General features: G+C 40.6%; 1 protein-coding gene across 3 annotated transcripts in view; it reads right to left on the reverse strand.

Annotated features, from left to right (window-relative positions):
* The window catches only part of samd11 (sterile alpha motif domain containing 11), an 87,267-nt gene extending 74,333 nt beyond the window's left edge, over positions 1-12,934 (reverse strand). The window contains exons 1-2 of one of the 3 annotated variants that reach the window (XM_017709322.2): positions 11,685-12,934; positions 10,075-10,166 (exon numbers count right to left, since the gene is read on the reverse strand). In XM_017709322.2, the coding sequence (XP_017564811.2) occupies positions 10,075-10,166; positions 11,685-12,441 (849 nt within the window). In that variant the 5' untranslated portion in view covers positions 12,442-12,934. The remainder of the gene's footprint in view (positions 1-10,074; positions 10,167-11,684) is intronic. The other 2 variants (XM_017709327.2, XM_017709312.2) reach the window with 2 other exon arrangements.
* Positions 12,935-21,086: the final 8,152 nt, after the last annotated feature.

Here is a 21,086-nt window from a genome sequence, read left to right on the forward strand (position 1 = left end):
GTTTGTATATTGATTCTATGATGTTAGAATTCACAGCTGTATTGGTTCTAGGTGACATGATCATGTTTGCAAACCTTGACTGCATTTCCTATGTAAAAGTGCATAATATCTGTGCTCTATTAGTTTGGCCTGCACATATCATATAATTGGCTATGAGAGTGGTGGCTAGAGCAACATTTTTTGACTTTATAGTGTGTTATTGAGAAAAGGTCTTAATCAGCTGCTGTAACGGTGGCATTTATAACTTATAACTGCACTTTATGTAAAAAAATGGTGCTAAACCCATAATTAAAAAAAAACAAAATCATTAAAAAAAAAAAAACAAAATCATGCTTCTGTTCCACCTGAAATGAATCTACAGTACAGTATTAATCTGGGCCTCAATGTAGCCTCCAGAAAAACAAGAGAGCACTGTAGAACAGCTAACCCCCCCTCCCACCCCCCGCCTTCTGCCCCCCTGTCCCACGCGCTGAGCGGCCTGTTTCGGCCCACTGGAGCGCTTCTCCGCGCTGGGAGGTCAGTGGCAGTGCAGCCATGCGTGCGAGCCGCTCACTCAGCCTGTGTTTGGATAGTCCCGCCAAGACAGCCACGGGAGAGCTTTATGGACAGGTAACGACTCCACAACGGCCTCCAGAGAGAGAGAGAGAGAGAGAGAGAGAGAGAGAGAGAGAGAGAGAGAGAGAGAGAGAGAGAGAGAGAAAGAGAGAGAGAGGGTGCAGATAAAGAAAGACAGAAATAGAAGGAAAGGGTCAGAAAATGGAAGAGAGAGAGAAACAGTGTAGAAAAAGAAAGACAGAAAGAAAGGGTCAGAGAATGGGGAGAGAGGGAGGTTGTAGAGATAGAAAGACAGAGAAAAAGAGAGACAGGGTCAGAGAATAGGGCAGAATGGGGCAGAGTGAGAGAAGGAATCAGAGAAAAGTTAGAGCGAGAGAGAAGGAGAGAGGAGGAGAAGGGAGAAAGAGAAAGTGTATGTGAGAGAGAGAGCGAGCGAGAGAGAGAGAGAGAGAGAGAGAGAGAGAAGGTGGGGCAGAGAGATAGTGAGTAAGAGAAATGGAGAGAGAGAAGGTATAGAGAAAGAAAGAGTGAGAAAGAGAGAGAAAGGGTCAGAGAATAGAGAGAGAGAGTGTGTAGAGAGAGACAGGGTCAGAGAATGGGGCAGAATGGGGCACAGAGAGGGGATGTTTGGGCATAAAGAGAGAAAGAATCAGAGAAAAGTTAGAGAGAGAGAAGGAGACAGAAGGAGAAGAGAGAAAGAGAAAGTGAATGTGAGAGAGAGAGAGAGAGAGAGCGAAAGAGAGACAGAGAAGGTGGGGCAGAGAGATAGAGTGAGTAAGAGAAACAGAGAGCGAAGTCACAGATAAAGAAAGACAGAATGAGAAAAAGAGAGAAAGGGTCAGAGAATAGAAAGAGAGAGTGTGTAGAGAGTGACAGAGCCAGAGAGATTTAAAGACAGTATGAGAGAAAAAGAAAGAGAGAGATTAGGAGGGGGGGGGTGGTAGAGCAAAAAGAGATGGAAGGGAGAGAGAGAGAGAGGCAGAGTATAACCCCTTTGATTTTAACCCCTGCAGTATAAGGGGTTAAAATCAAAGAAGCAGAGCTTGACTTTCTGAAGCACAAGCTCTGTATTAGTAATACCACATATTAAGTGTCAGGCCCTCAGTGTACTGTGTGCTGTTGAGCTGCTGTACAGCTGATTGGAGCATCTGCACACCTACAGGAGTTTACACTGTTCATACTGCTATAATAACACATGGGTGCTTGTTAGTATGCACACAATAGCTGTCATTATACTGTACTTTATTGTAATAAAAAGCAGACCGATGAATGAGGGGCTAGATCCGGCACTGAGTTCCATGGTTTTTTTTTCTAGCGCGTTCGGAGACGCTTTAATTCACAAACGTAACAGACTGCAGGGCAGACTCACTCACTGGCGGCCTGAGGAGGGATCCTGCCGTTGCCATAGCAGCATAGCCTCAGCTCCATGTGGGGGATACAAACAGAGCCACACAAACGTACATGGAGCGCACACACTCAAACACACACACACATTTTCTCTAACCCCCCGCAGTGAGGGAGCTGTTGTGAGACTGAGTGGCGTCAGCCGCCATTCCTGCCCGTACCCAGCCCTGCAGCGCTCCTCTGCCAAACGAGAGTCAGTCTGCCTCCATGAAGCTCACCTAATACCACATTCTCCATTGCTGAAATGAAGCCGTCTCGTTGCACTCCTGTTCCTGTACTGCTGCTGAGTTTTTGCCGCACCACTCATAATATCACTGCCATTATACTTTAAAGTAAGACAACAGCCTTTACGGGGCAGTTAAAGGGAAAAGTTGAAGTATACAATTTTACAACAAAAATGGACAGAATTAGGGGCAGAATTTAGGCTTCATGATAGCCGCAACTGCTTACTATAGCTGTGAACTGTTGTCCATTTTTATAAATAACAGTATGTCCACATAAGCAACTTTATTTGAGATTTCTTAACAACTTCAGTCTAAAAAAGGCATGTCATGGCTTATTCATGCCATTTCAAATAGGTAGTTTGGTGTACATAGGCTTCCCTTACTTGCTAATGACTGTTACGTCTTTCTTATTACTTCATAACACAGTAAAGTGCAAAAGTTTAAACACCCCCAGTTGAATGATATTTTTTGATTTTCTAAATGAAAATAAGTTAACACATCCTCTTTACAGAACACACTGAAACGTGCACAATTTCCATTACTTTTCTGTGGATGTTAAATATGTCAAAATCAGCAAATAAACAGTAATTGTGCATTAAAATGTTAGGAGTGTTCTCTGAAGAGAATTCACTTTGACAGGGGGTGCACAAACGTTTGCACACGACTGCTTTTGGGCAAATGAGCTCCTTTAACAGCTTGTTTTGAATCCTTTGCTTTGGTTATGTTATGAAAACCAACACATCTACCAATGCAGGCCTAAACGGAATTCGCCACATTCACCCTGAATGATAAGGAATGTTGTTACTGTACATTTTAGGCTGGACTGCTTTTTAATGAGGCTCAATTCAGGCTAGATTAAGGTGAATTACAAAGTCTAAAGAAGGGTTGGAAAGTGGTCATGTATAAAAGAATTCTGACTGTTTCTGGTACATAAAACCAAACAAATGGTATAAGTGGGACCTTAAAAAAAGAGTAGGATATGGCTCCTTTCAGGCAAGGGAAAAACTAATTGTGTAGATTTCGGCACAACATATCTGGCTCAGCGTATTATGGATCTTAATCATGTTCCTAGACATCTCATCTATAATAGGTGTAGATTTCACATTTTTAATGACTTCAATATTGCTTTCTTTACAATGCTTGTGTATAACTAGACAATTAATGCCAAATTTACTCTATATTCCTTCTTTAGGTGAAATGATGCAGAAACCACCGAATGCACACCCCCCTACACCCCCCCCACCCAACCGTCCCCCAAGTCAACCTTATCCCTAACCCCCAGGATGACAACTTTTTTTTGACCCAGGATGCAGTGGGGGGGGGGCCCTGATTTGAGGAGATATTTACGAGCCGGAGGAGAGTGTAATTTCCTGCCGGCCTCCGCCAGTTCCGCTGAAAAAACACAGCAGAGGAAGCACATTTCTCCTGGGAGACAACAGCCAGCGAGGCTCGCCGGCTCAGGCTCTTAAAGGGACCCACACGTGCAGCCTCATACAGACCACACTCAAACACAGAACCAAACACTATGGAGCCTGTAGAGAGCTTTAGGAGAGACTTCAGTCTAATGTGTGTAATATGAATTATGCATACACTGAATACAGATAATATATGCGTAATATCTATAATGCTCCTTATCATCTCAACAAAATGTTAGCATCTGATTTAGTTGTTAAGAACTAGAGATGTTAACAAGATGCTTCATAAGTCTGAGTTGAGTCTCACACCTTAGGGCTGCGAGTCCAAATCTAGTCTCGAGTCTTTAGTAGAGAATTTTAATTTAGTTTCGTTATTGACTGCAGGCGCTGCATTGAGCAAAAATAAACCTCTACTAAAAACCTGTCAGCTTCAGCACGGCTGCAAATGACAAGCCCTTCGTTACAGAAGACCCTTCAGCTTTAGTCTGAAGGACAGAACTGAAGTGCTACAAGCAGTGTTTACACTGCATCTAAAGGAAAGAGACAACTTGAAACAGGTGGTTAGTCTGTAGTCCATATAGAAAGTATGCTAGCTAGCATAAATGCTTGCCCAGTTTAAGTTTTAGTACGTTTTAAAGAAATGTGATCAGCAACATATGAAAACTTCAGCTAATTAGCTGGCTACTTTAGCTAAATTAGCTATTGTGCTAGCCAGTATACCCGTTCTCTGAACTACTTGCTGTTCCAAGCAAAGCTGGGAAATAAGACAATACATACTGTTATCATGAAAAGTAATGTCACAATGCGATACAGTATGCTAGAAACAGAAATTGTACACTAAAAGTAGCAAACTTCCATACTCTAATCTGTCTCCTGTAGAGAATGTGTTGATGCAATATCATAATCTTTATGATTATAATGATATATTATGTCACCATACGGCGTTCTGGGTATACTGTGGATATCATTAGTAGTAGAGCACTGACCAACTGCATGTTACATTATAAAGAGAGTAAAATAAATCCCCTTTAATCTGTTAAATTGTCAAGGCCCGCTAACAGGCCCAAAGTCTTATTACACACTTTGATAAAGAGTAGCGCAGCTAGTTTGCACTGAAGTCCCTGTAGTTACTGAATAATAAGACTTAGTAGGTAATAAGCTTGGGATTTTAAGGGGTTAACTGAGATCAGTGCAACACAGTATGCTAAACATCGAATAAAAGTCCTTGAATTCATAGTAATTAAAAAAAACATCCCCGTTCCAACTGACCAAATGTCTGAAAAAATATTGTGAAAGTGCAGCATCATGATATTAGATTTCTGCCATATCATCCAGCTCTAGTGTCAGGTCATTTTCCCTCTATCCTTTAAACCTGCCATTTACTGCATGTGGCGTTTCATTCTGTCCATATGACTGAAAGTGTTTCTGTAATGAAAGGCACCTTATTTGAAACCACGTTGAACTTGATGCTGCTGCGAGCTGCAGGAGATTGAAATTTTAGTCACCGCTGCATTATTGTACCAAAACCGACAGACAATGGCACATATGTAAGGTTTCAAATCTCTGTTAAGAACTATACTGCTCTAAGAAGTATTGACATTTTTGATTTTTGAAGTTATACTTCATAAGAAATAGCAGAAAAGGCAAAAGGTCAAGAGTCATTCTAGTGAAGCAATAATGAAACAACAATACCCTGTCTACAGTATACTAGGCTGAGATATGACACAAAGTCAAGGCTTTACACTGTAAAATGAATCTATAATTGAGAAGCTAAATACAACCTGGCTTCAAATTCACTTACACATAGGACTTAGGTCTACTAAACAAATGCAGAGCGGGCCTAAAGGTTCTCATAAGAAATCTAAAGAAGTTATTGTTAGTTGTTGTTAGTTGTTGTTGAATCCAGTCTTTGGGTGGGTGTTAAGATGCATTTGGATATTTTAAAAGTTCAATGTCATGGAAAATTCCATTTTAGCCTATAGGAGTAGCCCCAATCCTGTGGGTTCTAAGGAGTGTTTCAGCCTTGATGGCTTTCTAAAAGAGAAACAACACAGGCCAGCATATCAGAAAAGGGGTGTTTTAAATGTATCAGTCTTAAAGGCACAGTAACCAAAAAGGCCTGTTTTATAAGACATACAAATAAGTTGTAACAATGAATTATGGCTTTGTTTGATACATAAACCACCCAAAAAATCATCACCACCGAAATAACAAACACAATTTCTTCACTGAAAAAATGAAGAGAAATGTAGAATGTATGGCCTTTATTGTCTGAAACCCTCTAATATTTAGGTAGGAGAGCATCATTCAGTCTTTCAACTGAAAGTATCTAAATTCAATATGGGTCTTGAGCAGTACAGTAAACAGACAGCAGTTTTCAGACTGATTATATTGCATGACAGACAACAAAAATTAAACAAGCAGCACAAAATGAGGGCAGACCTGTCTCCTCTTTACCTAAATAACAAGAGCAGGGAAAAGGCACACATTAGCTCACAGCTAAAACATTATTAACATATTATTATTAAATACTGTGCTTTTATAACATAAAATGCAATCTAATGAACGGAAAATGGAAACATTAACATGTAGTTGCCTCAAACTGAAAAGACGTTACAGATTCTCAATGGAGAACACACATCTGTACATTTTGATGCACAATTCCTGTTTATTTGCCAAGTTTAACATATTGGAGAAAATGACATATTGCATAAAGTTACAGCACATTTAATACTTTTCTGGGCATACGGTGGGTATCGTCAGTATTTACACTGAACAACTGCATGCTTCATTATGCAATGCATTACATAAAATGGTTTACATAATGACAAAAAATATTGTTGTAAAAATGTATTAACCATCGTTAATTCTTCAACAAAAAATTTTAAACTAGTATCAGCAGTGCAGTGGTTCGACAGATTTATAGTGAAGCCGTTAAGGAAAAGGTTTCAAAGTGTGAAGCCTATGACTGAAGTAGTACTTTGTGCATGTATGAATGTTTTTATCTGACACGTGTCTGTGTTTATGAGACAGTAATAAAGAGAGAGAGAGAGAGAGAGAGAGAGAGAGAGAGAGAGAGAGAGTGTGTAGAGGATAGTGCCTTGTTATCTCACTGAGAACGCCTGTGTGTGTATGTCTTGCCCTTAAGGGGGAAGGAGGGTGTGCGTGTGGAGCCAGGCGAGGCGAGCTCGGCAGCCTGCCCTCCGCGTCCACACCTCTCCCTCTCACAAACCAGCGTCACGCTTACGGGAAAAAGGAGGGGTGAGGGGAGAACAAACGCTCTAAGGGGCCTTCCACAGCTCCACACAGCAAACACCACTGCCAGCAAAGCAAGTTATCACATAACCTAGACACTGTGCTCATAAAAATCTCGGTACCAAAAGAATTAAGAGTTTAGAGAGATGGAACTCTCTTAATAATAAAGGTGAAAAAGGGGTTTCCTTAAAGAATCTTTATTTCAATTTCCCTTCAGTGTGTTTTATCTGAAGCTTTTCACAGACATTAACACATATTTTACCTTGTATGTTGCAGTTTTGCAGAGTCTTACAGTAAAGAGTCCTATCATAACATGTAACTGAACTCTGGTTAGACTAACACACATATTCAGTGAGTTACGTAACTGGGTCGATTCCACCGTCAGTTAGTCATTATGTTAGTTGTTGTGCTGCGTTCACGTGTTTGCGTTGATATAGATTGTTTATTTAACATGGAAAAAGAGCTGATGCTCTGTAGTCTTTCATTTTCTGTCTGGAATTCAACAATGAGACGTTTGGCATCTGTAGCGCCCAAAAAAAGTCAACATCTGATTTATTTGCTCTCTGTGGTTGGGGGCAAAAGTTGGGAAAATTAAACTCTTTACAAAATGTTGTGCTTTTCCATTGAGACTCTGCTGAAAACAATGCAATATCCACTTTGTCATTGCCCATCTATCACTAACATGTTAACGCATCATTAATCTTTATCACTTTAGGCCTTTAGTTCAGCTCCTGAAGGCCGAACCAATGTAATTAGCTCGCCTGGCTGTATCTACCTAGACACCACAGAGAAAAAATCCTGACAGCACAGTTTCCAAGATTTTAACCCTTTGCAGTAAAAACCTAATAATGAAACAAGAATATTACTGCAATATCTGCAACATTTAAACACATTTCATGTATACTCTATTAAATATCATTAAAATTACAGACATGTTTTTCCAAACATCAGTAAGCTTGCTCTGAAGTCTGAGTGGCCCCAAGGGTTCCCCCAGTGCTTTTAGGAACCTTTATTTTGAAGACCTCTCAAATGCCTCATTCATAAAAGGACAGCATTTTTTCATTTGAAGTTATTAGCATATACTCAAAGTTATTGCAAAAACTGTTATGTAACAAGTTTCTCCTTATACTATGCGAAAAAGGACACATAGTACTTAATCTGGATATGATGAGCTTCATTCTCTTTTCAAAGTCAAACATCAGGTTTGAGCCAGCCAGACTTTTCCAGACTTGTAATAACATTTTAAAACATCTTCATAAGTATGCACAGCCTACAGACAGTAGCAAATATTTAACCCCACTGACAGCACAGCAATATGATGATACATAACTTAATGATACACATGGAAAACATACTAAATCAAACATCCTGAGTCTTATGACACTCTTCACATGTAAGCAATGGAAACATACAACGAAGAGATTCAGACCAGGCCTAGCATTGGTTACTTTTTAGCCGAAAACTAGGACTGTAACCCATGCTTGCGTGAGCAGTGCATGCCATATGACTCAGAATGTACGGTTCGCTTTGCATATCTTTAGATTCTGAATCTTCTTTGGCCATGTCAGGAATAGGGTTGGAGTTTAAGCTAAAAAGTTTTAAAATATAAAGTACCACCAATACAGCTTTCACATATAAGTAGAAATTTATTTCCTAAGCCTAACCTACATCTAACAGGTCTGCCCAAGTAGTTAAGCTTGATTTTTACCAATTATGCCCATTGATTTGGGCTAGTTAGCATAGCAGCATTGAATCAAAGTTTACATTTGCTAGAGAGACTGATCAGACAAAAACAATTATCAGACAGCCTCCTCAGCGTCGCTTCTGAAATCACTATCTATGAGCCACCAATGCCTTTAGATAATATCCAGGCTCCACACAACTAAGCCATAGGTGTTTATCTCCAGTTCTGGCTGTGGCGCTCATCACAACTTTACCTGTATCACTCAAACACCTCCAGCTTATCTAAACCGTCTTTGCCTTGCGTGCCGCACACCCAGTAATCACCAGTAGCCACGCTCAGTAGCTCAGTAAGCCTCTTACACCCTTCCCTCCAGATTAACCGTTAGAGGCGACGACAGATGCGCTCACTTCAGATAAAAACACAGCACCTGTGTGGACAGATTCAGCCGCCTTAGAACCAGGCAGTCGCCCACACGCCCACACCCACACATCCAGGCACACCCACTCCTTCACGCACACACATGCATACCAACCCATACATGCAAAATGCAGTCGCCCACTTACATAGACGCTGAGCGGCAAGCTAACTTTTAAAGAAGCTAGGCGATATTAGCAGATGAGAACAAAGAGATATGGAAGTGGCCTTGAAGCCAATAAGTTAGCCATTCACATTACTGATTAACTTCAGGATATGATCTGCGTCTGTTTAATCACCAAGCTGCGTTCGTGGGATGGAAACTGAATAAACGTTGGTGAAGAAATGTGTTTTTTTTTTTTCGTTCCTTAGCAGCAAGCGTCCTTCGCTGACACTTTTCTGACTGAAAACTACTTTTCAAACTCTTTTTTACAAGATTCATCTCCAAACTGTGCATTTTTAAACAGGGTTACATCACATCCAGCCCTTCTTTTGGGTGACTGACTCTAGGACGGTGAAGCTTTCTAATGGGTTCCTCTGAATGTTCAATTAAACATCATTATTTTCCTGATTGGCTTGTTAGAAAGTTAGCATTAAAATGAGGAGTAGCCCTACCCTGATCTAACCTGCTAACAAATGTAATCATACAGCAATTCAGGCATACAAAATAACTAAAAAGTGCTATAACTGAAGCTCCTACAAGTTTATTTAACTCTTTTGTGACTGCTAGAGGCCTACTAGCAACACATTTCAGCCACACCACACAATTCACTTTCATGAAGCCATCACCGTGCAATACAGAGTTCATGCAGGAACTGTGGAACTTTAGCAAACCCAACCCCCAATTCTAGACGCTTCACCTTTCCCTGCACCCAGTTCTAATTTTCTTTTGGGATGTAACCTTGACACTGTAGATGACAAGTAGCTAGACCTCCATGTGGTTTATCACTTTTAAAAGTCTCTGTTTTTTTTATAACTTTCAACTTTGGTGCACTGGTCATTCTAAAAACTCAATTTGAAATGGCTGTTTCAATACAACTGTTCAGTACGAAACTATTTACACAAAAACAACAATAAAATGAGAACAAGTTATAAGGCACAACAGAAAAGCTTAGAGCCTTACCACAGGAGATGAAATTCGACACCCAGGGCAGTCACAGATTGGAGGATGCACCTGTAAGATTCCTTTGGACATAAGTGTCTTCAGACTTTTCCCTGTGACAAATACAAAAACAGTGTTTTTGAACTTCCTAAAAGACAGAGGGGGATACAGAGCCTTTGCCATTATTTCTATATATACCGCTGCTGTCGGGCCAAAACCTCATATGAACAAGTTTGTCATTTTTCAGTTTTGAATATAATTTGAAAATACCTACTGTATTTTATATTGTGTGAGAATTTTATGATGAATAGGCCAAAAAATGGCCCAAAATTACTTGGAACAATGTCTGGTTCCATTGACTTACATTAAAAGTGAAGTACCTTTTTCCTTCTCCTGTAAAATTATATATGTTTATATATATATATATATATATATATATATATATATATATATATATATATATATATCAAGTTAGACTTTGATTATATAGTTATAAATAAATAAATAAAAATAAACCACAACAAATAAATAAATAATCTTGAGGAAAGCAGTCCATTAAGGGGGCAATATATCTCTAACCCAAAGCTACTTTAAAATCAGCCTCTCTTAAAACAGTTCACACCCCACCCTCACTACAGTTTACGCTTACAGTCCTAAAACTATTATTAGAATGTAAATAAAAAGTGCAAAATGCACCCCTGTAAGACAGAGAGCTGGTTAGTGGTAAACAGTCTCCTTCACTGGCTCATTTATGCCCAAAGCACCCAACAGAAACTGAACAAATTCTCCTTTCCATTAAAAAGCTTAGTGCTCCAGTCTTCAGCATCATCTGACGCAATGCATTTCACATAGAGACCCATTCAACACCAGTTAAAAGTCTAATACCAACGACATCTGAGCCAGAAAAACACACAAAAATCGTCCATAACTCAGACTTACTATCCAGCACAGCACCTCAGAGTCCCCACTGCTCCACTGACTCGAGCAACTACCGATATGACCAACCTGTCCAGATCGAATGAAATCACTCCTACCTGCTGCTTCTAACCACGCAACTGTGCCTTTAGACACTCACTCCCCTCTACACTCCGCTTAACGCCAACTTTCCAAGTCCCTGTGCTTTGGTTTCCACGCGGACATCTCTCACCAAGCGCCAACCACAACCAGCCTTACCAAACGCAGTGTATCTGATTCCCACTCCAGTTCAGCTCCACCAGCGTCGCCAAATTACGCAGCCGAGTTCAGCTCCCTCCCCAAAACAGCGCTCAGCCTCTGCGCTCCCGAGAGTGAATGGGGCAAAAAAGCAGCTGCATGTGCTTTTCTCTTTACGCAGCTTTCAGCAAAAACTCCCCAACGCGGCTGCACCGGTGCCCAGTAACCCGTTCTGAGCGAATAACACAGAGTTTCTGATGCCATACGAGGAGCCCGTCCTAGTCAAAAGTCTACAGACATCATGTTAAAGCCTTAAGAGCAGTGAAAGCACTCAGAAACACACTGACCTGGCAGAGCAAAGCCTTCCCCGAGACAGAGCGAGCCCTCGCCAAGTGAGTGGATCGCTCCAAAACAGCGTGACCAAGTCAACTCGCAAAACTACGGCAGATTACGCGCGTCCACGCTGACGTTCGCCTCACCTTTGTGCCTGATGCTCCTCTTCCAGTCCTTGGCGGTCTCCCTGCCGCTGACGAACTGGAACTCGTTAGGGGTGAGCCACTCGCCCCTGTACTTGATGGAGGGTCCCTTGCTGCCCTGGCACAGCTTGCTGATGTAGAGCAGCGCCTTGTTCTCGCCGCACTCCACCTCGATGCACGGCTCGCCGCTGTCGAAGAACGGCTGGAAGTCGGGCACCGACGAGAACCTCTCGAGCATGAGGTCGTCCGCGTGCGGCCGGTGGAGCGCGGCGGCGGCGGCCGCGGCGGCTGCGGCATGAGCGGCGGCGGCGGCGGCGGCGTCGTGCAGTCCCAAGTATGCGCGCTGCTGCGCCAGCACGCGCTCGTACGGCGGCGGGTGCGGGGTGACCACGGGCAGCGCGGCGGCGTTCAGAGGCGCCGCGTAGCCGGGCTGCCGGTGGTAGGCGGTCAGCGCCATGTCGTCGCCGTCCGCGCGCTCCCTCTTCACGGCGGGCATGTCCTCGTCTCCCTCGCTGCTGCTGCTGCTGCTGTTGTTGTTGTTGTTGTTGTTGTTGTTGTCGGCGGCGGCGGCGGCGGCGCTCGGGCTTGAAGGTGTGGGTGCACGCTCACGCGCGTGCCACCACGCAGCAGCGCCCTCCGAACTGGAGCTTGAGCTAGAGCTAGAGGTAGAGCTAGCGCTCGCGCGGGCGACGTCCGCTCTCACTGCGCCGCTCGCGCGCTCCTCCTGGCCCGTCGGACTCGCGCGGCTAGTACCAGCCATATCGTCGGCGGCGCGGACATTGCTGACGGCTCATTGGATCCCCGCGACGGCTCCCGCTGCTGCGCTCACTCCTCCGAGCGAGAACTGGCAACTTTCATTCAAAGCCTCAACTCGCCCACTCTAGTCGACACGGCGCTTATCAGCACAGAGCCACTCAACTTTAGAGGCTAACGCTGCTGTCTGTTCATAGCCTAGACTAATATTTGTGCCTTGTACCGCAGCCCACGCAATCAAGAGGGTTCAAAAAATACACATGCTGACAGATCTGTTAAAAAAGTTCTTACTTTTTGACGGGACTGAAGAACAACAAATGTCCCCCTTCAGACCCTTATTTTAACTATTTGCGTGCAACAAGGACGTCTGGAGCTAATGGGACGCTCGCTTTTCCCCACTTCTCCTTTAACCCTGTGTATACCGTTAAAGTCACGCTTTAGTTAGACCCAGACCAAACAAGATTTGCACTCTCCGCCGCTTCTCTAACTTGGCCCATTTAAACAGCGGAGGCAGCGCGAGCGCGGAAAGGCAAAGGGGGCTCGCGACGGACGGATTTGCGTAACAATTTCCAGTCGCCGCCGTGCACATCTGAAGAACAGCCTACTTTTCAGCAGCGCTCACGTCGGTTTATCTCTGCCTCTCAGCATTTTTTTTCATCTACCGAGTTTTCTAAGCACTGAGATGACTGTTGCTGGTTACAACAAGTCCAAAAGTATCCAGACGGCTTGTATGATAAGTAAATTTTGCTAATTAAAGGTGCGCAGCTTGTATAATCTTCATGGAAAAGCACTGTTAATGTTAATGGGACTTTCTGGAGCAGCCACACATGAGCCTAAGGTCACCAAACTTAATGTCATGTGCCAGCTAGAGGGGTATAAAGCCCCCAGCATTGGGCTGTGGAACAATGGAACTGCATTTCCTAAATGTGATGGAGCTCCATCCAATGGGATGGAAGTGCCAACAGGAGTACCTGACCCCGCTGTTCTTGTGGCCGAATGCAATCAAATCCTCACAGCAATGTTCCTTGCATGAGCAGGTGTCTACATACTTTTGGAGATGTGGTGTGGCCTACAATGCTGTCTGCGACACTAAGCATGTTAGTTTGAAGCAAACATTGCACCAGTAGACAAAACAGCATATTTTTTGGAAAAATGAACGAAAGCGTAATTGTCATAACTTGAATTGCTCGCATTGGTCAATGGGTCATTCGTTCGTTCATTTATTCATTCATTCACTGGAGATATTATAAAGTCACGCTGATGAATGTTTTTGAAACATAAATAAATAAATACACAGAATTGTCACAAATGACAGATGGGGACTCGAGTCGCATGATGACTGAATCGTGACTTGAAGACTTTCAAATTCGTAAAATTTGTAAAAAAAAAACGGGGAAAAAAATAAAAGATAAATGTTCTCTCAATGTTGCTAAGCTCAAGCGCAGTCAAACTTCAGTCTGAGGGGCAAAAACAAAGCACTACATGCTGTAAAGGCAGTATTTTAACAGGAAACAGCCTGGAACATCTGGCTAACCTGTAGCTTTTTATAGCAGGTATGCTAGCTGTTAGCATACCTGTTAGCTGTTAGCATACCTGCTAGCATACCTGTTGTCAGCCAATCTAGCTGAAGCGTTAAACAAATTACAAATCACATTTACTGAGAACTGACTTAAACTTCAGCTGGATTAGCTGAAAACTTTAACTAAATTGGCTATTGCGCTAGTTAGCATACTCACTGGTCAAACTCCATGCTAGGCAGCTGTTTAAAGTTGTTTTTAAACCACATTTAATCCATGCAGTGCTTTGTACTGTCCACCAGACTGAGACTGAGAGAGCATTTACAGATACACTACAATTTATTTATATTTTAGAATTAAACAATAAGTTATTTTAACAAATAAACCTTGAGCATCACTTCAGCAATATTGTTTTGTAAATCAATTATATAGAATATGCATAGCACCTCACAGTCATGTTTAAAGGGTGAGGCCATATTTTGAGGTAAAAAATAAATAAATAAAATAACATTTCCTGCAATTTTAACTACAATCCATGCCTAACTATGAAATACATGAATTAAATGACATAAAGAAAACAAATGCTAAATAATATTCTAAAATATATAATGAAAGTTGTGGTCCCCAAGAGTGTCACTGGTGTTACTGAGTTAAAAAATCTCTTATTTTGGAATAAAAATCACACTGATGACATCACTTGACTTCCTTTTGTCTATGTTCTAATGATCTATGACAAAAAGCATGTGAGGAGTCCACTGTGTCTTTTCAGTTAACAGAAATGTTCTTATTTAACTCGTGGTTTTATATGAAGCTTTTAGTTGAAGTCACTGGTGTGACCTACTTTATTCATAGGTAATTGTGAAAAAATAGAGTACAAATGGATTAAATTTCATATTTCAGTGGATGTTCCATGACTGGTAAAAATGTGGTTTGATGCTCTGTAGCAGCGTTTTTATAAAATGCATTTCTCATGAAAAATGTCACTGGTGTTACTTTTCTTCTGTGTAACACCAGTGAGGACTGGTAACACCAGTGACACCTATGGAGAGACAGAAAAGTGGACGTTTCTGTAGAATGACCCCCATATTGAACCTGATGCTACTGCAAGTCGCAGGAGAACGCCATTGCAGGTTTGACTAATAACTACAGCAAAATGAACAGGGAAAGCACACGTAATATTGGGAAAGAGAAGGTTTGGAAAAGAATAGCTAATCTAGCTGAAGGTGTCAGGTGATCTAGCTTAAAGTTTAGTAAATCCACAATAAAAATTCCCAATGAATTTGCTGGAGTAGCTGTTTTACTAGCTAGCTAGCAGATTTGCTAAACAAACTACAGAATAACCGCCAATTTCAAGTTGTTTTGCCTCTTTTTTTTTTAAACAATGTATTTACTGTGTGTCGCATTTTAGTTGTGTCCTTCAAACTGGAGGGTTTTCTATAATGAAAGGCTCATGAAAGGCTCATTATTTTAAGCCACATTGAAACTGAGAGAGTTTTAGCAGAAGTTGCTTTTGTACAATGTAATGCCTGGAGCTAACAGCAACTACCACCTCCAGATACATTCATAACCAGTAAAGCTGAAGTATATTATTGGTTTTGCAGCAGAATTTACTCTGAAATGACATTATTATGTCATTATCACAATGTAAATCATGAATATACAAATTATTTACTCAAAAATGTGCCAGTGTTTGTTTGTTGGCATGCCAGTTACTGCATCCTCAAGCAATAAAAAACTGCCCCATAATCTATTTTGAATTTCTCTCCTTAACATGATAATTTAGCACAATAACATTAGACTGTGGCACTGCGGGGGATCCTTGCAGATACACCATGACTAAAAAGTGTAGACTATTTGCATATCCAGTGTTTCAGTATAAAAGGTCAGGGTTACTCAGGCTTTGTGTCTCATGCCGAGCTGTGTTGTGATCACTGAGCTGTTTTACAGTATCCATACAGTACTGGCTACTCTTTGAGCAAGTTCAGACTTGGGGTCTTCTTCTAGCTTCAGTTGCTGCCTCTTCTGTCCACTGATGCTTGAAATGAACCAAAGGTATTGAAACGTCTCGGAGATCCTGATCTGCTGGAACTTATCAGACTCAACGAAATTCAGGAAGGCAACAATGCCTCCACAAACACACATCAAAAGAAGGTTGGAAAAATGTAAAGGTCAGAAGGTTCTGATAGATTATTGTGTATCTGTAGGAGATCCCTGAAACCCCATGTGTGAGGATCCCCTATGGGGGATACCCCTCCCCACTCACGCCTACCAACTTCTTCAGAATCATGAGTGAGAGTGAGTCACAGTTTCCTCTGCATATAGTCAAAGAGCAAGATTTACGAAAAAGGGGTTGCCCTGATCCTACAGATGATAGTGGCGCACATCCCACAGACTAGGTTCAGGAAAGGGTTCCCCTGAACTTTTCAGCACCCACCTCAAAAAACAGTTTACATCTGCGTGCTCATCCTTTATCGCTCTTGCATTTAGTAATGAGAGTGCCAGCCACCCACTCAGAATAAGCAACACATTCGCTTTTCATTTCATTGTCGGTTTTGCAGGAAATCTAAACTGCTCTGACAGACTAGACTTTATCTCTGTCTCTAATCTCAGTCTCTAATGTTTTTCTGTAAATCAAGAGCTTGCTCAGTGTTTTAGGTCACATATGTTGTTGTAGCGAGAGCTAGAACATCTACCTAAATGCATTCAGTGTGAATAGTAAGTAGTGAGGAGTAAGGAGAGATAAGAGCAATTTACAAAAACAGTGTATAAACAATAAGTTAAAGTATGGAAATAATCAAAATAAAGTCTTACCTGAGTATGTCACAATGATGTAAACACAAGGTATAATCAAACACATTTGATTCCTGCATTGTCTGTAAATACTATGAATTCCATCCAGACACTGACATGGATTACAGGATACACTTCAATTAGCCAATAAAATATATTTACAGGACTATTTATATAATCCACGGTTACAGAAAAATGGATTATGCCAATTTTAGCTACTGCAGACTAATCAGGCTAATACACAACTCACAAAGCTTGTATCTTTTTTGTTGTACCTTGCTAAGCAGCATGATGTCACACACACACAGAGAAGGCAAAAATATTGGCAGTTCTACAGTCCTACAGTCAATAAATCCTTGTTGCTGGATCTCTCTTTGGTTGCCAGAGAGACTAACCTTGGGCAAGTGATGGCCTATGTAATTGTTGACCTCACCCCTAATATAATGCAATTTAGGCCTACAGTCTAGTGGTTAAGTACACTGTAAAACAAAGGGGAACCTTTGGAGAAGGCCGAATGACTTCAGGGTACCAAAAAATGCATACATGTAGTAATTATTTTATTCAATAGAATCATGCTAGTGCTGAAATTCTGTTACTTTTACAGTACTAATTTTAATTCATTGTTAAGTCTTAGATGGAAACAAAAGGCTATGATTCTTAAACTGGCCAGCAAAACTGGCCTATCAGGAATTGTTTTTCAACCTTTGTGTGTAGGTAGACTTAGCTAAGCAAGCTCTCCTATTGGTTAGAACTTCAAGAGCTTAAAAGTCCTAATAGGTTGGAATCAGCCAGTTCTGTTTTTTATTTCCAATGGGTGTTTTTAACCAATTTTGTGAGAGAAAAAAATAACTCTATTTTTTCTGGAAGCCCTAGATCTATTGCTCACAGTGAATACAAGTGGCAGCCTAATCAGTGGGGCGCCAGAAATGGACAGCAGTTTTGCCAGAGTTTTAGTCATGATTCATCACTGCTGTAAAACCATGCTTTGCCAATTAATTGTAAAAAAAAGAATTCATGTTGTAACAAGCAGTTTAACTGGTTTCATTCAACTCAAATATATAACAATATAACAATGCAAAGCAAAATTTTTGTCACTGTCCATTCAAATCATGTACCTCCAAAATAGCAAGTGTACAGAAGAAGGAGAATTGATTCTAACTTTTAATGTAAGTAAATGTAAAGAGGGTTTTTTCTCAGTGATACTGAAGCATTTCTATTGGTCTATTCACCACAGTTTCACACAATATAAAGGCCACTGCTGTGGGGTGATACATGTTTTTTTTTGTTTTGTTTTGGATAATGACGAGTCGCATCAATTCAAGCTTCAAAAACACTTCAAATCAACTTCTGCTCTGTTCCACGTTCCACGGTGTATCAAGCTTGGTTCAAGCTTGGTACATCACTATTTTCTGATGTAATGGAGGGAGTAGTCTTTGGGGGATTGGTTATCACTCTCATGATGAATTTAGTCTATATATTTTTAATAAAAATGTGAATTACATTAAATGGCCTAAATTAATTGGGAAATTAGACTTCAGTTTCCATTCCTATGTTCTATTCAAATGTTTTTCTAGTCATAAAATTTAGACAATTCTTTTCAATCTTTACTCTTTAACATGCAATGAACTTTAAGAGTTTATAGGAATGTAGTTTTTAGTAATATATTTAAACTCTTAGTCTAAAACGCACATCCAGACCTAATAGTCATTTATTATAGGTTTAACACAAGGTATGACTACTGTGACAATCAAGTCCCAATAGCTAGGATTACACTCCAATGCACATTCCAGAGTCACAGGTGTTTCTCCAAAGCAAACATTAAAATATTCCAACACATCATCTTTCAAAGAACTTGAAATGAACAGTACAACAACATGACACAACATGATATGACTCTGAATTCTTTAGGAAGGTCAATACAGGATCTACCATCTACTCTACACAAGCAACATCCATACCAAGGTTAATGAACATGTATTAATTGTGACTGATACAAAATGTACTTTGTGAGGTTTCATGAATTTAATCTACAATAAATAAACATTCTACCAAGTTGACTAAAGGCACCTCCTCTATATCCTATGTAATATAATCTCTCCATTAGATTATTACATGAACAACTGAGCTAGTAGTAAATTGTCCATAACAAAATAAAACAATTGGCCAAAGCAAACCAAAACAACCTGCTACCAACTCTGAAATCATTGTAGGAATGTTTTCAAGGAATGTAATTCAATGCTAGATTATGCTATTGTAACATATTAAGTAGCCAACAAAACGGACAATAATAATTAGCCGTCCAGAAACACCTCACGCATGAGCTTATACTTTATATCACTCAGTATTTGCTATGAGCAGTTATCACCCCTGTAAATAGTTTCCTCACACATACGTGTTGCTGAGCTTCTTTGGTTTTGTTAAAAATGGCTAAGTAGCTGATTTTTAGAAAAACAGACTTTAATAAATCAAATACAACTCCACATTGTAAAAAATGAAGTATTTAGCTCACAAGATTTAATGCAACACTTTGCATTGTCGCTTTTGTGTTGGTTTAACATGCAGTGATTTTTTCAGTGAAAAGGTACTCACAGGTTTGTGATCAAATAAACTGATTCACTGTGTTGTTAACAGAAGGCAAAATGTGAGATGTTTTAGAAGATATGCTGCGTTAAAAACATAAGCAATCAGAAACCAGATTAAACTGACCACAACTACAAGTGTTATTTGAATATAACTTTGTTTATTTTAGTTACACTTTAGTTTTTAAAGGTATTGCTGTTGTGTTTTTAATATATGTATATATATATATATATATATATATATATATATATATATATATATATATATACATAAATAAACATAAACATGCAGACAAATGAATAAAAAAGACAAATAAATGAATAAACACATAAATAAACAAATTCTTAAATATATGTATATACAGTGTGCTAAAACCAACAGAAATGTTAGGTCTGAGTGATTTCATGGCGAAACTGGTCTACATTTAAGAGGAAAAATAATAAAGTTATTAACAATAAATACTTTAGGGCTGCTACTCAACCATGCTCATGCTCAGGTAAAGGACCAGTGTTAATATGGGACACATATATAGTGTGTTGTAGATCCTGAATGTCAAATCCATTATTCCTATTGTGTTTAATAAGCTATAAATCTATGTTTGCTCATTTCTAAAGCATCAGCTAAAATGTAAATAAAGGTGTTTCTCACAGTGTTAAAGTATTCCAAGAGACACAAATCTATACTTGTTATAAACTGTGTGACCCTAAAGGAGTCCCACAAGAGAGTGTGGACCCACTGGCAGGTCCTGGACATTTAACCCATTAAAATCTCAGGCTTATTATTATTCAGTAACTACAGGGATTTCAGCGCAAACTGCCAGAGCTACTCTTAGCTCACAGAAGTGTGTAGTAAAACTTTGGGCCTGCTGGTGGGCCCTGGCCATTTAAAGGGGTTAAAGGGTTAGCACTTCATCAACAGCATGCTCATATTATGGTCCCTATAGAGGGTCTCTCATTTGCTGCCTTTGATGGAAATTACTCATAAATTAATTAAACAGTAATTTAGAAGTTAATACATAGGGTAAGACTCAGCACTGGGTCAACACATAGTGTTTATAGTCAGCTTTGGGGGCTAAAAAATGATAAATTATTAAAAAATAAATTGCTATATAAAAAATGTAAAATTAAATGATCTCACAGTTTCATTGGATAAGGTCGCTAACTTGCTAGCCTAATCTTTTATTCTAAAATAAGGCAGCATTTTTCTGAACTGAACTCATCTGCGTGAATAAGTAAGTGTATATAGACTCTTGAGATTTTTAACACAGGGATTATTAAACCTGTGATCGAATCTTGAGCTCAGAGTGAAAAATCATATCGGACCTGAAAAATATCCGAACACTGTCACAATACAACAACGCAAACCTCAGGTCCATCCTCAGAACCACACAGAACCACTTTATACAGCGACGCTGTTAACGTGGAAGCAGAGCAGATGACGTTTCTCCCGCCGCGTCGATGCTCGAGATCCCCCTTTGAGTGGGCCCCCGCCCCTCCGAGCCGTTGTTGGCAGCGGCCCCGCAGCCGCAGCGCTGCCGCCGGGGGAGAGAGGTAATAAATAACCCGGGGAGAGAGGAGCGGAGACCGCCGGGCGGTGCACAGTCTGACCTGACAAATACTCGCTGGAAAACCATCAGAGAGCGAGAGCCCACCCCTAGCGCTTGGAGCCAGCCTTTCAGACATGAGCAGCAAAATAGATGGAAGTACCCGCGCTGGGAAAAAGCGGCGTCTTTCACTCCGTCCCGTCCTCACTCCCTCCCTCCCCC

This window comes from Pygocentrus nattereri, chromosome 9, assembly GCF_015220715.1.
Source record: "Pygocentrus nattereri isolate fPygNat1 chromosome 9, fPygNat1.pri, whole genome shotgun sequence".
In the NCBI taxonomy this organism is placed as follows: Eukaryota; Metazoa; Chordata; class Actinopteri; order Characiformes; family Serrasalmidae; genus Pygocentrus; species Pygocentrus nattereri.